The following is a 12,799-nucleotide window of genomic DNA, read 5'->3' as shown; positions in this document are numbered from 1 at the left end:
TTTGACATTTAGTATGGCAAGACGGCACTTATACTCGCCTGCGATGAGGGTCACAAGGAAGTCGTAGCAGAACTGATCAAAGCGGGCGCTGACGTGAACATCAGAGATCGGGTAGAGTATCAGATTCATGGCAATGAGTTGATGGCTCTATATGAGGCTAGATAAACTTACATAGTAATGCGTCATGAATCGGCATACAAATTGATATTTGCTGACCCCTCCCCAAAAAATCAATGTTTATCGGCAACACCTTTCGTTTTAATGGAAAATTGATGAAAATTACTGGTAATTGTTATACTTTCTCAATTGAGTGAAGTGATTAATATTATATTCGTGTTGTCAAGGCTTTTGTTTTTAATGCATTTTGTTCTGATATTTCATTCTTTCCTCTTGGTCTAGTTTCATGTAAAAAATGTGAATGAACTTTAACATTGCTGACTTGTTTCTTTGTTGTCTTTTATCTTTGACATTTAGGGTGGCAGGACGGCACTCATGCACGCCTGCCTGAGGGATCACAAGGAAGTCGTAGCAGAACTGATCAAAGCGGGCGCTAAAGTGAACATCAGAGATCGGGTAGAGTATCAGATTCATGGCAATGAGCTGTTGGCTCTATATGAGGCTAGATAAACTTACATAGTAATGCGTCATGAATCGGCATACAAATTGATATTTGCTGACCCCCTCTCCAAAAAATCAATATTTATCGGCAACACCTTTCGTTTTGATGAAAAATTGATGAAAATTACCGGTAATTGTTATACTTTCTCAATTGAGTGAAGTGATTAATATTATATTCGTGTTGTCAAGGCTTTTGTTTTTAATGCATTTTTTCTGATATTTCATTCTTTCCTCTTGGTTTAGTTACATGTAAAAAATGTGAATGAACCTTAACCTTGCTGACTTGTTTCCTTGTTGTCTTTTATCTTTGACATTTAGGATCGCCAGACGGCACTCATCACCGCCTGCCGTGAGGGTCACAAGGAAGTCGTAGCAGAACTGATCAAAGCGGACGCTGGCGTGAACATCATAACTCTGGTAGAGTATCAGATTCATGGCAATGAGCTGATGGCTCTATATGAGGCTAGATAAACTTACATAGTAATGCGTCATGAATCGGCATACAAATTGATATTTGCTGACCCCTCCCCAAAAAATCAATATTTATCGGCAACACCTTTCGTTTTGATGAAAAATTGATGAAAATTACTGGTAATTGTTATACTTTCTCAATTGAGTGAAGTGATTAATATTATATTCGTGTTGTCAAGGCTTTTGTTTTTAATGCATTTTTTCTGATATTTCATTCTTTCCTCTTGGTTTAGTTACATGTAAAAAATGTGAATGAACCTTAACATTGCTGACATGTTTCTTTGTTGTCTTTTATCTTTGACATTTAGGGTGACGAGACGGCACTCATGCTCGCCTGCCCTGGGGGTCACAAGGAAGTCGTAGCAGACCTGATCAAAGCGGGCGCTAAAGTGAACATCAGAAATCAGGTAGAGTATCAGATTCATGGCAATGAGTTGATGGCTCTATATGAGGCTAGATAAACTTACATAGTAATGCGTCATGAATCGGCATACAAATTGATATTTGCTGACCCCTCCCCAAAAAATCAATATTTATCGGCAACACCTTTCGTTTTGATGAAAAATTGATGAAAATTACTGGTAATTGTTATACTTTCTCAATTGAGTGAAGTGATTAATATTATATTCGTGTTGTCAAGGCTTTTGTTTTTAATGCATTTTTTCTGATATTTCATTCTTTCCTCTTGGTTTAGTTACATGTAAAAAATGTGAATGAACCTTAACACTGCTGACTTGTTTCCTTGTTGTCTTTTATCTTTGACATTTAGTATGGCTTGACGGCACTCATGCTCGCCTGCCCTGGGGGTCACAAGGAAGTCGTAGCAGACCTGATCAAAGCGGGCGCTGACGTGAACATCAGAGATTGGGTAGAGTATCAGATTCATGGCAATGAGCTGTTGGCTCTATATGAGGCTAGATAAACTTACATAGTAATGCGTCATGAATCGGCATACAAATTGATATTTGCTGACCCCCTCTCCAAAAAATCAATATTTATCGGCAACACCTTTCGTTTTAATGGAAAATTGATGCGTCAAAATAAGTCTGAGAGCGCGCACTTGCAATTCAACCCGCATTTGAAAATACATTTCACGGTCAACATTAATCATTGCAACACACTGTCAATTGACTGAGATGATTGACTTATTCGTGTTTTCAAGTCTTTTGTTTCTGATGCATTTTTATGATAATTCAGTCTTTCCTCTTGGTTTAGTTACATGAAACAATGTGAATGAATCTTATCATGGCTTCTTGTTGCTTTGTTATCTATCATCTTTGACAATCATTCATTCGGCTGTACGGCACTACTCGCACATTGAGTGGTCACAATGACATAATAACAGAAATGATTCAAGCTGATGCAGACATAACATCGGAGACAGGGTATCAGGTTGATGTTTTGTTACTAATGGCTTCATTTTCATGCCTGGTATGCTCGATAATATGAAGTAGCAAATCGTAAGTCGGACTAAACATTATTTCTTATTTTGCGGAAGCTAAATAGGGGGAGGGGTCATTGATTCCATCCCTTAACAATTGTCCTCAAGGCATTCCATTATCTTATCTTTCAGAAACTATTAAAGCTCCTCTTTTTTATGCGACGCGATGAGACTAACTAAACGCCCTTTTGACCCATAACATAAGTTTGCCACATATACCAACTTTTGCACCAGTTTTCTCAGAACACTTTACGGCTTCTATAAATAGAAAAATACCGTTTGTTATTGTAAAGCGCTTTGAGACAGACTCAGATCAATATAAGTGACATGTAAAAGTGGTTAGTACATGTACTGTATATTTCAAAGGAGAGGTTCATCTTCTTTCTTGAAATAACTAAGATGTTAGCAACAATAAGTTCAAGGTCGCGTTAGGATTGTGGCATTGATCTTTCTCATGTCTCTTCATTACAGAGGGGAAGAACTGCCCTAATGTTGGCTGAAGACAGAGGACACAGAGAGGTAGCAGAGATGCTGAAGAGAGCTGCTAAAAATCCCTGCAAGATCTCGTGATATTTGGTTGATGGATCGCACCGGTATATATAAAACGTTCCTGACGAAAGGTTGGAATGAATTTACTAACTACAATCCAACCTTCAGTCAGGAATTGGCGGAGATGCGCAATGACGAGGCTTACTATGGTATCTTTATTATTTGAACTGTGTCCAGAAGCAATTACGCTTATATACTCCGGAGTGATATGTGTCCAACAAGATTGATTCATCTTGATAGGGGACACGATTCTGAAGTGTTCTACAACGAAACGAAACTGAGTGAGATACGCTGTCTGCAGTCAGCGAAGACGCGATGACGTCCAGCGCAGTGAAAAAAAGGAAGACGAAGATTCCTCAAAGGGTCCACTCAATAGTATGTCGCTTTGCCTTGTCTGAACTGCTTAAGACTTTATTCCTATTACGTTTCATTGTCGGTTGATCGAAGTACAGCTTTTTTATTTGATGTCTTGTTATTCATCAGAAAGTGATAGAAAGTAGCAATTTTCACCCATGATTGTATTATGTGATACCTTGGATGACAATTATTGGCCATTATACTAATTTGCAGTTAATTAATGAAATAAGATGTGCTAATTTGATGATGAACCTTGGTCACCTAAGATGCTTCGAGCTTTTTATTGTTCTTTTTCTCCCCTACGCGTTCGTTCTGTCATTGAAGGAGTTTTTCTCACTTGCCTTTTTTCATGACAAAAACATGAAAAATTGCACTGCTAGCAAAACACGCATGACGTCTATTTGCCCTGCCGGTTTAGGCATCGACCATGTTGAAAGGTGTTTCGTGGGAGTCGGTTTATCAAGATTTACTCTGGTGATCCTTTGATAAGACTGTACAACGATGAGAATTTAGACCTGGGTGTGAGCGGGCTTTGAAGACAACAGACTGTGGAATCGACTCGGCCTGATTTCTTGTTGTTGCGAAGTAAGGGGCAAATTAACGTGATGCGCTTGAAAAGGCATAAAATTGCCATTACTTGATCAATTCCGATCAAATGGCTCACTCTTGGTCATGGTCTTGGTTTGACCTACTAAGTGAAATCACCAAAGTTTTCTTTTTTGTGATTTGGTGTATTCCTCCTTCATGGCTTACTGAACTTCTAGCGGTATTGCCTCCGTTGCGTCGTCTGTAAGCTTAGCCATGTCATTACATTGAGGGGTGAGATGCCTTCATGGCGGAATGTGGTGTATTCCTCCTTCATGGCATACTGAACTTCTAGCGGTATTGCCTCCGTTGCGTCGTCTGTAAGCTTAGCCATGTCATTACATTGAGGGTGAAGATGCCTTCATGGCGGAATGAGCGTTGCTTTTAGATAAGATCAGCTTTGAATCATGCTCCAGGTGACTCAATCTTTATAGCATATGGTTTACAAAATGTCTATCCACCAAAATCGTAAAAATGCTCGCTCGTCATGAGACATTCAATCCTAGTAAAATTGCAAATATTGTGCTCCACTCCAACAATTTCAATGCATACATTAAAAGTGAATGTAGATTTTTTTATCATTGCACAGTATGCATAGCAAGTCACATTTTACGGACAGTGTCATGACCTATGGGTTTTTCAACTCATTGCAGTTTATTGTAGGATTATTCAACATGCAATGATGTGACCGCCAGAGATCTTGTTTTGAAACAAAAGTGTAAATTCACGTTTTTTTCTGCCTGGGGTAATGTGATTTTTCAGATAGGCGTGGCCAAAGGTACTTGGCTGACCTCTTGTCACCTAACTGTAACAGTGTGATCACAAATAGCAATGTGACACAGCCCTGGGCAGCCGGTGTCATAGCTGACCGACTTTAGTTGACGCGGTGAGAGAGCGGCTTATTATAAACCGCGAGATGCGGAATGCGAAATCGCGAGATGCCAACCTCGGTGAGAGTATAACCATGCGCCTGAGGATGTATTGCAAATATGAAACCTGAAAAGGCGAACATTCATGAGACCGAGGCTGTAGTAGGGAGCTATCCTCGTTGTGATTGGCCCATTGAAATAGACTCCACTGTACAGAGGTTTATAATAAGCCTGAGAGAGCTATACATAATGTACTCAGTTTCTTCAGTATAGAGTTGTGCAACACCAGTTTCTTTCGGTAAATGTTATATGGTCGCATTCCTGAGTTCAACAGAGTACCTTTGGCCAGAACGATGAGGAAACACTTTTCTATCTTGGACTGATCATGTCTTTTCTTTTTTACGAAGTCTTTTTAGGTGTAGATAATTATGTATTCTTTATTCGCTTGTATTTTACTGTATCATGAATGTACATCGAAGTCTTTTTAGGTGTAGATGATATGTATTCTTTATTCGCTTGTATTTTACTGTATCACGAATGTGTGAACGAAAATGTACATCATTCTCTTTTATAGAGATAAATAATTCTAAAATCATCATTATTATCATTATCATGATGATGATTGGTGGTGATGATGATGACGATGAGAGATTCAAGTACATATTCAGGTTAGCCTTACAAGTCGTTGAGGCATCCTCTTGAGGACAACCTATTATATTTCTCTTTGTAACAAAAGAGTGACGCATCGCATTTCATGGTAATTATTCGTTATATACCATTAATTCAATACCAATTAGGAAAGACATCGGTCCAAGGGACTAATCAATTGATGTATAGACAAAGTGACACTGTCCCAGTATTCTGACTGCTCTCAAATGACTGATTTAGAATTAACAGAAATTACAGTAGAACCTCTCCATTAAGGACAACCTCCGGACTGACAAGTGCTGTCCTTAATAGAAAGGTGTCTTGATTAGAGAGGTCAAATAGACTATATAAACTACAATAATGTATCACTTTGGGACCAAAACTATGGTACTTAATAGAGATGTTGTCCTTGATATAGAGGTGTCCGCTAAAAGAGGTTCTACTGTATACAAAAACGACATTGCTCTCAGTGTACAACAGTCTAACTATGAATGTAAGTCCTGAGCGCTGTATAGCTGCAGCTCAGACCTGTTATACTCCAGATCGTAAAGCTTGACCCCCTAATGTAGAGGCCAATAGCTAGGGGTAATAATGTGAAGCGCTTTGAACCACTGAAACCTGTTGGATTATGCGCTATAGAGTGGAACCCCGGTAACATGATGACTCATGGGACCTAGGTTGAATGGTCACGTTAGTGAAGTTGAAAATCCGGAGACGAAATGCATGATCAGGTATTCTCGTCAAAATTGTTGAACATTTTTATATGTTCAAAATTCTGAAAAATTTTCAAAGCCAAAATTTTTTGGGGGCTAATGATGTCTCTTCATTTTGAGCAGAAAAACAACAAGTGAAAAAAATATTTGGACTCAGAAATGTTTTCATCCTTCAGATTTGAATTGTTTCATCAGTTCAAAATTCTGAATAATTTTCAAAGCCAAAAATTGTTTGGGATTGATTATGTTTCTTCATTTTATGCAGAAAAAAAACATTAAAAAAACTTAATACTTAAAAAAAACTTAATAACGGTGATAAACGCTGCCTGACTTAATGCAAATCACAGGGCTGAATGATGAAAAAAACAGGGATATATTGATTCAAAAAACGTTAGTAGAACGCAGTTTATTAGTTTTCAACTGATAGTAACTGCCTGTACAAAAGTTTTCATAATGATTCTCATGATAGCCACTGTCCGTGGTGTTATAATAATGAAGAGAGCTTTGCGCCGACGTGTTAATTGCCTGGTTAATTGCGGAGACGCGTTCGCGATCGATTACGGCAATTAGGCCTTTTGGTCGGGTTAGAGGGGTAAATTTGGTCATTGGGACCGCCCAATCTAGTGGTCGTGGTCTGGCTGGGTACCGGTGTGCAAGGGATAGTAGTCCTAGGGCTGATAGTCCGTGTAACAATAGCCAGCATTGCTAAATGTTTTGGTTAGGGTTAGCGGTACAATAAATCATGCTGCTTAATTGATCAAATACAATGCTACCGGACTATGACTCCAGGGGGACTATATCCGCTGTCACACCGGGGTGGTCGTGTTACCAGGGGCCTTGTAATGGTAATTAGAGAGGAAACCATTCGGGACCGGCGATCCTTGGTCGTCATAGCGGGGTGGTCGCCGACCGGGGTTCCGCTGTATAATGATAATAATAATAATAATACTTGCTTTGCCAACGTGAACGTCTATCTCATTATTTGCCAATGTGGAACCGGCTACTAGAAGATTTGAGAAAGCTGGGGAACCTGGAGGCCTCCAAGTCTAAGCTTGCCTTCCTTCCCAGCCTTGGAGATGACTACCAGTTTTTATCCCGCACCCTGACAACATTTAATCGCTCCGTACGCGCACAACACCTCGTGATTAAATACGCCCCAATAGGAGCCAAATCACCTTTTAAAAGAAAGTGTTGACATGAAATTTGCCTATCGCCTGATGAGACGAGCCGACGTAACTTTGAAGTAGCTCATTAGTCTGTCCAAAAAGAATAGGTATTACTTCATTGGAATGATTACATCATTATCAACCGTTATATAGTAAATCTAGGTAATTGCGTATCACTCCAAGAAAAGTGAATGCATATTAGTTTAGATTCAACAGATTCTTCAAAAAGGACTATAAAATCAACATTTACGAGCCGATAATGTCAATACGCCGCTTGGTATTCCTCATCTTGTTGTATGTTGTGGTACCATCGACTGGATGGCCTTCGGGAAGTAACAAGACTGCCGATGAACGAGGCGGCAGAAATGACACAACGTTTGTGGAAGTAAATACAGTCAAATCTGCTGTAACATCAACTGGTGGAACAACCAGTGCGGGGACAACTTGGGACGCAGTCACATTTGCTAAAACAACCAACCTGAAGACAATATCTAGAAATACAGTCACAACGGCCATTGTAAGGACAATTGAGGATACAGTCACATCTGCTGAAGAAACGACCAGCGTGAGGACAATTGGGGACACAGTCACATCTGCTGAAGGAACGACCAGCGTGAGGACAATTGGGGATACAGTCACATCTGCTGAAGGAACGACCAGCGTGAGGACAATTGGGGACACAGTCACATCTGCTGAAGGAACGACCAGCGTGAGCACAATTGGGGATACAGTCACATCTGCTGAAAGAACGACCAGCGTGAGGACAATTGGGGACACAGTCACATCTGCTGAAAGAACGACCAGTGTGAGGACAATTGGGGATACAGTCACATCTGCTGAAGGAACGACCAGTGTGAGGACAATTGGGGATACAGTCACATCTGCTGAAGGAACGACCAGCATGAGGACAATTGGGGATACAGTCACATCTGCTGAAGGAACGACCAGCGTGAGGACAATTGGGGATACAGTCACATCTCCTGAAGGAACGACCAGCGTGAGGACAATAGGTAATACAGTCACATCTGCTGAAGGAACGACCAGTGTGAGGACAATTGGGGATACAGTCACATCTGCTGAAGGAACGACCAGCATGAGCACAATTGGACTTCCAGTCACAAATTATGCTGCATCGAGTGTGAGAACTGTTGGTACCGAGAGTATTAGCAGTCAGGCAATAACAAGAGACGAGGGTTCAAATAGATCATTTTTGATGGGACTTGATAGCACCAGCATGGTCGATGAGACACTCGGCACCACTTCTCAAGTCACTGATGACATTCTAAACAACTCTTCGCTGCTACATGAACTTGATGAGACATATGGGTTAGAGGACAATTTGACCGAGTCGGCTCGTTGGTATAGCTATTTCAAGCGTTTCTTACATAGAGAGTTTCCGCAAAGCCCCTAACGCCAACAAGAACACATATTGCATTGTTCGATCTCTTGGTAACGGTGTCGAACAATGGGATATGCGTTCACGTTGACGTTTCGAGAAATTTTCCAAGCTCCCTGCTGTCTCACACCGCATATGCTAACAGACAAGGGCCCCATGTGCGAAATACGCCGCGTGAATGGCTTATGTGGAGATGAGTCATTATGATATATTTTGTGTTTTGGGTATCTACAACTGCTCTGTTTTTAAAAATTGTCAATATAGGAATCGGATCCAAAGTCTACTTACGGTAAAGTCTACTCGATGATGGAGGGGATGCCACGAAGACCTATGGCCTGGGGAGAACGGTTAAAGCTAATGAACGAAGGGAAATGGGCGTGGATTGGTGACAAGGCTTTCTTCGAATACCTCGCCAATACAAATTGTGACAAGTTTACTGTTGGGGATCAGCAATTCTTTACGGCGGGATATGGATTTGCTCTTCCGAAGTATTCGCTATTCGGCGAGGCGATTAACAAAATGTAAGTGTCAAAGGACTAGCGCAGTATAAAATAAGGCCGATACTTCCAGTCAACTGTCGGCTGTACTCAGTCACCTTCCTCACTACAATATCATAAGACATTACCAAATTCCCCAGGAAATGGAAAAAATAAAAACTACGGAATTGCCAAGTTTCCCCGAGGCCGATGTCAGGTCAGGGAAATCATTATGACGCCGTTACGTTTTCCTCGATGGACTTGGATAGTGCCATGATCCTGACAATGACGTAATCGACGTACTATCAGAGTCGCATGTTTTACACTATCTAAGCTTCGAAACAACATTGAACGACTTTAGGCAAAGAAGGTTTAGTCTCGGTTGCAGGTCGACGAGAGAGCGAATAGTCAAGTGCGCCAGTCGTTTAAAACATGGTTGACAATGTTCTCGTTCATCGCCATTTTCTGCGTCGTGGCGCGTAGCGTTATGCTTTACGTATGGTATCATGATGCATTATTTTAGAAGGCTATCTGCATGAGTCATGTGCTGTCACCCGCTTTAAAAGCATTACTCTGTGTTTTTCAGCATAAGCCAAATTCAACAGGCAGGCTTCATAGTCAACTGGAAGAAGAAATGGTGGGAGGGAGGAAGATGCGCAGCAGGTAAAGACGGAAGGACTATCAAGCCGTTGGATCTAGCATCCGTATCTGGGGCCTTTATTGTTGTTGCCTGTGCGATTGCTGTCGGGGCTTTGGTCTTCGTTGGTGAATTATTGTACAATCGCTTTAACAGGAATAAGTCAGAGAGCTACGAATTTCGTGAAAGGGGGACGAACGCGGAAACAACTGGCAGTGTCGAGGAGAGGCCTCAGCAATCGAATGCTGCCCGAAGTTAAAGAGACGGCGCTGGATTCACCGCGTGACTGTCATTGGAGATGCGATTACAAGAAAAGAAGTAAAGTAGGGCATGGAAGGAAAATAATTGGCTCTCTCGAGAGTTGGCAGGGAGCGACCAATCTTGTCCACAATTAACACTATGATGTGTCGAGTTTTAAATAACACGACACCCCACTCAGCCGTTAGATTTTAAACAGTCCCGCAGTCAAAATTGGCCGTCTTGCTGGTCACATTGGTAGAAGCAAGTTCACCGTGAGAACCGGTTCCGTGGCTGAGCTACAGCGGCACCCATCTGTTGGATGATTTTTTGTCGGAACAACTTCAATACAGCGAACATTTGGCCAGAACATCACTGGAAATAGAACGAACTGCTGACGCCGCCAGTGTTTTGGCTGTAATGTAGATATCACTATGTCTAGGTTCATGCTTGAAGAATTTACATCCTGCACGCCTTTATTTTCAGACTACTAATCAGACTAGTTGATTACTTGGGGAATTGCTACAGAAGGGGACCCGGTAGTTCAATTACTATCAGTACCTGAAATGCTGTCTCGCAAAGATGATGAATAGCACCGCTGACTTCTCTTCGTAACAAGTCTACAGTTCACCTAATATTATGACCTTTTAAAAGCGGCCACGGCTAGCTTATGACAGAGCTCATTAAACCCCACATTCACTTGAGCAGCTGATTTCGGCAATAGACTACTCGACGTGAAGCCGGGCATTGTGTTAACCTCCAGTACAACAATCCGATCTGACTCTTGCTGCCAAATCATATCAACCCTCAGCAGATCTCTGGCCCCGGTGACTGTATAACATGTTTCTGCAATTGCCTGCATACGCTCTTGAACAAAACGCGGTATATTCTGGGGAGGACAATTATAAATTGTCTCGCCTTTGGAGAAGACATATTTGGCATCGTAATCATAAAAACCCTCAGGGGTGACAATTTCAACCACTGGCAAAGCTTTGCCGAAGAGAAGTCCAACACTCGTCTCTGAGCCACAAATGAACTCTTCTACCAGAACTTTCTCGTCCGCTGTAAATGCCTTTCGTATAGCGACACCCAGCTCGGCTTCCTCTTCGACAATACTCATTCCAAAACTTGAACCTTGACTATTCGGCTTTACAATTACAGGAAATTTATGAATCGTCGACAATGCTTGATCAACGGATTTCAATACTTGAGATGCGGCAACATCTATGCCCTTGTTACGGAGTAAACATACCGTCTCATACTTGTCTATAGTAACAGCACTCGCCTGAGCGCCAGTTCCAACGTACTTATAGCCCGCTTCATCTAATAAAGCCTGCAATTTGCCGTCTTCGCCAAAATCTCCATGCAATACAGGAAATACGACATCAGCTGTTCCCATATCGTTTGGCAAGCATCCCTCAACGATATCAATTTCCCGTACTTGATGTCCACTTTTCCGCAAAGCTTCTGCAACTGCACCTCCAGAAGCTAACGAAATGTTTCTCTCCAAAGAAATCCCGCCTTTTAGAACAATTACCTCTAATGGTTTCGTCGCCTCCAGCCTCATACTTATAGTGAAATCTTCTCGTCAATTTGAATATTACCACAATCACCGTGTTTTTTTCTACTTCAAGCGGGTAATATTCTTTTGGTATACGTTGAGGCCGCTGTTTACTGGAAAAGGAAATAATATGTATGTAGCTGTACTTGTGGAAGGATGCAGGGTTGGATACACGTTGTCACTGCACGGGCAAACGGTCCCAATCAAAGACAAAACCATATCACTCGTACGCGATTTTGCTCATGCCGAACTAATCGTGGTGATTACTTTTGCAGTTATTCAGGCAGACAGAAGGGGTAATAGCGTATTATGCAATCACCCGTCGTCACCCCTTTAATTCGCCCGATTAAGTGCGAATATGACAACCAAAATCAGTTATGCATTCGCAAACCCCCCCCCCCCCCCCCCCAACGTCCACGTGAACGCCCATCCCTTTATCGTTCGACTTCGTTTCAGGAGGTCGAATAATGAGATAGACGTTCTCGTTGGGGTTTCGGGGGATTTGCGAAAACTCCCTATTTTTGTCTTTGATTGTACGGTGCGTATGAGGCCTGATTTGATTTATGTTTTCACTGTACTGGTCACTTAACTGACCTCGGCTTGAAGACATCAAAAGTCACAACGTGAGGGTGAAAAGTGATATCGCGAATCGTACGCAGCGCGCTCTTTGGAGTTGACCTGGGTTCGCTAGACAGCTGCATAAGCAAGCCTCGATCAAATAATTCGAGATCGAAATGTGATTGCTTATATTTACCTGCCTCGGCAACGCTCGATCAGACGATGAGTATATGATAATACTATAAGAATATGATAATTCTCATAGTATATGAAAAACTGGGTCGGTCAATGAATAGCCTCATTCATGCTGTAGATAAGGCTCAGGCCGTATGTCTGTCTAAATTGTCTACCTTTGTAGTAGTTCAACATGTGTGAGATTTAGAATAATGCAGCCGTCAATGTAAACAATGCACCCCCTGGTCATCTCCGGGCGTCGACACTTTATCACTACTCCAACGTTTCAAATGTCCCCAGGATTTGATATTTTCCTCCTAAGATGGTACATAGATTCATCAAA

General features: G+C 41.6%; 2 protein-coding genes across 2 annotated transcripts in view; one reads left to right on the top strand and one right to left on the bottom strand.

Annotated features, from left to right (window-relative positions):
* The window catches only part of LOC135492910 (ankyrin repeat and KH domain-containing protein 1-like), a 37,183-nt gene extending 31,293 nt beyond the window's left edge, over nt 1-5,890 (top strand). The window contains exons 13-18 of the mRNA XM_064779633.1: nt 13-111; nt 475-573; nt 937-1,035; nt 1,398-1,496; nt 1,859-1,957; nt 3,002-5,890. Coding sequence (XP_064635703.1) covers nt 13-111; nt 475-573; nt 937-1,035; nt 1,398-1,496; nt 1,859-1,957; nt 3,002-3,100 — 594 coding nt within the window. The 3' untranslated portion in view covers nt 3,101-5,890. The remainder of the gene's footprint in view (nt 1-12; nt 112-474; nt 574-936; nt 1,036-1,397; nt 1,497-1,858; nt 1,958-3,001) is intronic.
* A 4,716-nt stretch (nt 5,891-10,606) lies between these two features.
* On the bottom strand, nt 10,607-12,566 carry LOC135492914 (D-alanine--D-alanine ligase-like). The gene is made up of 2 exons (XM_064779639.1): nt 12,479-12,566; nt 10,607-11,837 (listed from the first exon to the last, which is right to left on the bottom strand). Exon 2 carries the CDS (start codon nt 11,728-11,730, stop codon nt 10,801-10,803), a length of 930 nt encoding a protein of 309 aa, XP_064635709.1. The 5' UTR covers nt 11,731-11,837; nt 12,479-12,566; the 3' UTR covers nt 10,607-10,800.
* Between the last annotated feature and the right edge of the window lie 233 nt (nt 12,567-12,799).

This window comes from Lineus longissimus, chromosome 8 (assembly GCF_910592395.1).
Source record: "Lineus longissimus chromosome 8, tnLinLong1.2, whole genome shotgun sequence".
In the NCBI taxonomy this organism is placed as follows: domain Eukaryota; kingdom Metazoa; phylum Nemertea; class Pilidiophora; order Heteronemertea; family Lineidae; genus Lineus; species Lineus longissimus.
The sequence above is the reverse complement of the archived record's forward strand: the minus strand, read 5'-3'. Positions and strand labels throughout refer to the sequence as shown.

Excerpts from the sequence above, each read along its gene's own strand:
- LOC135492914 (XM_064779639.1), bottom strand. The coding sequence starts at position 11,730 with ATGAGGCTGGAGGCGACGAAACCATTAGAGGTAATTGTTCTAAAAGGC.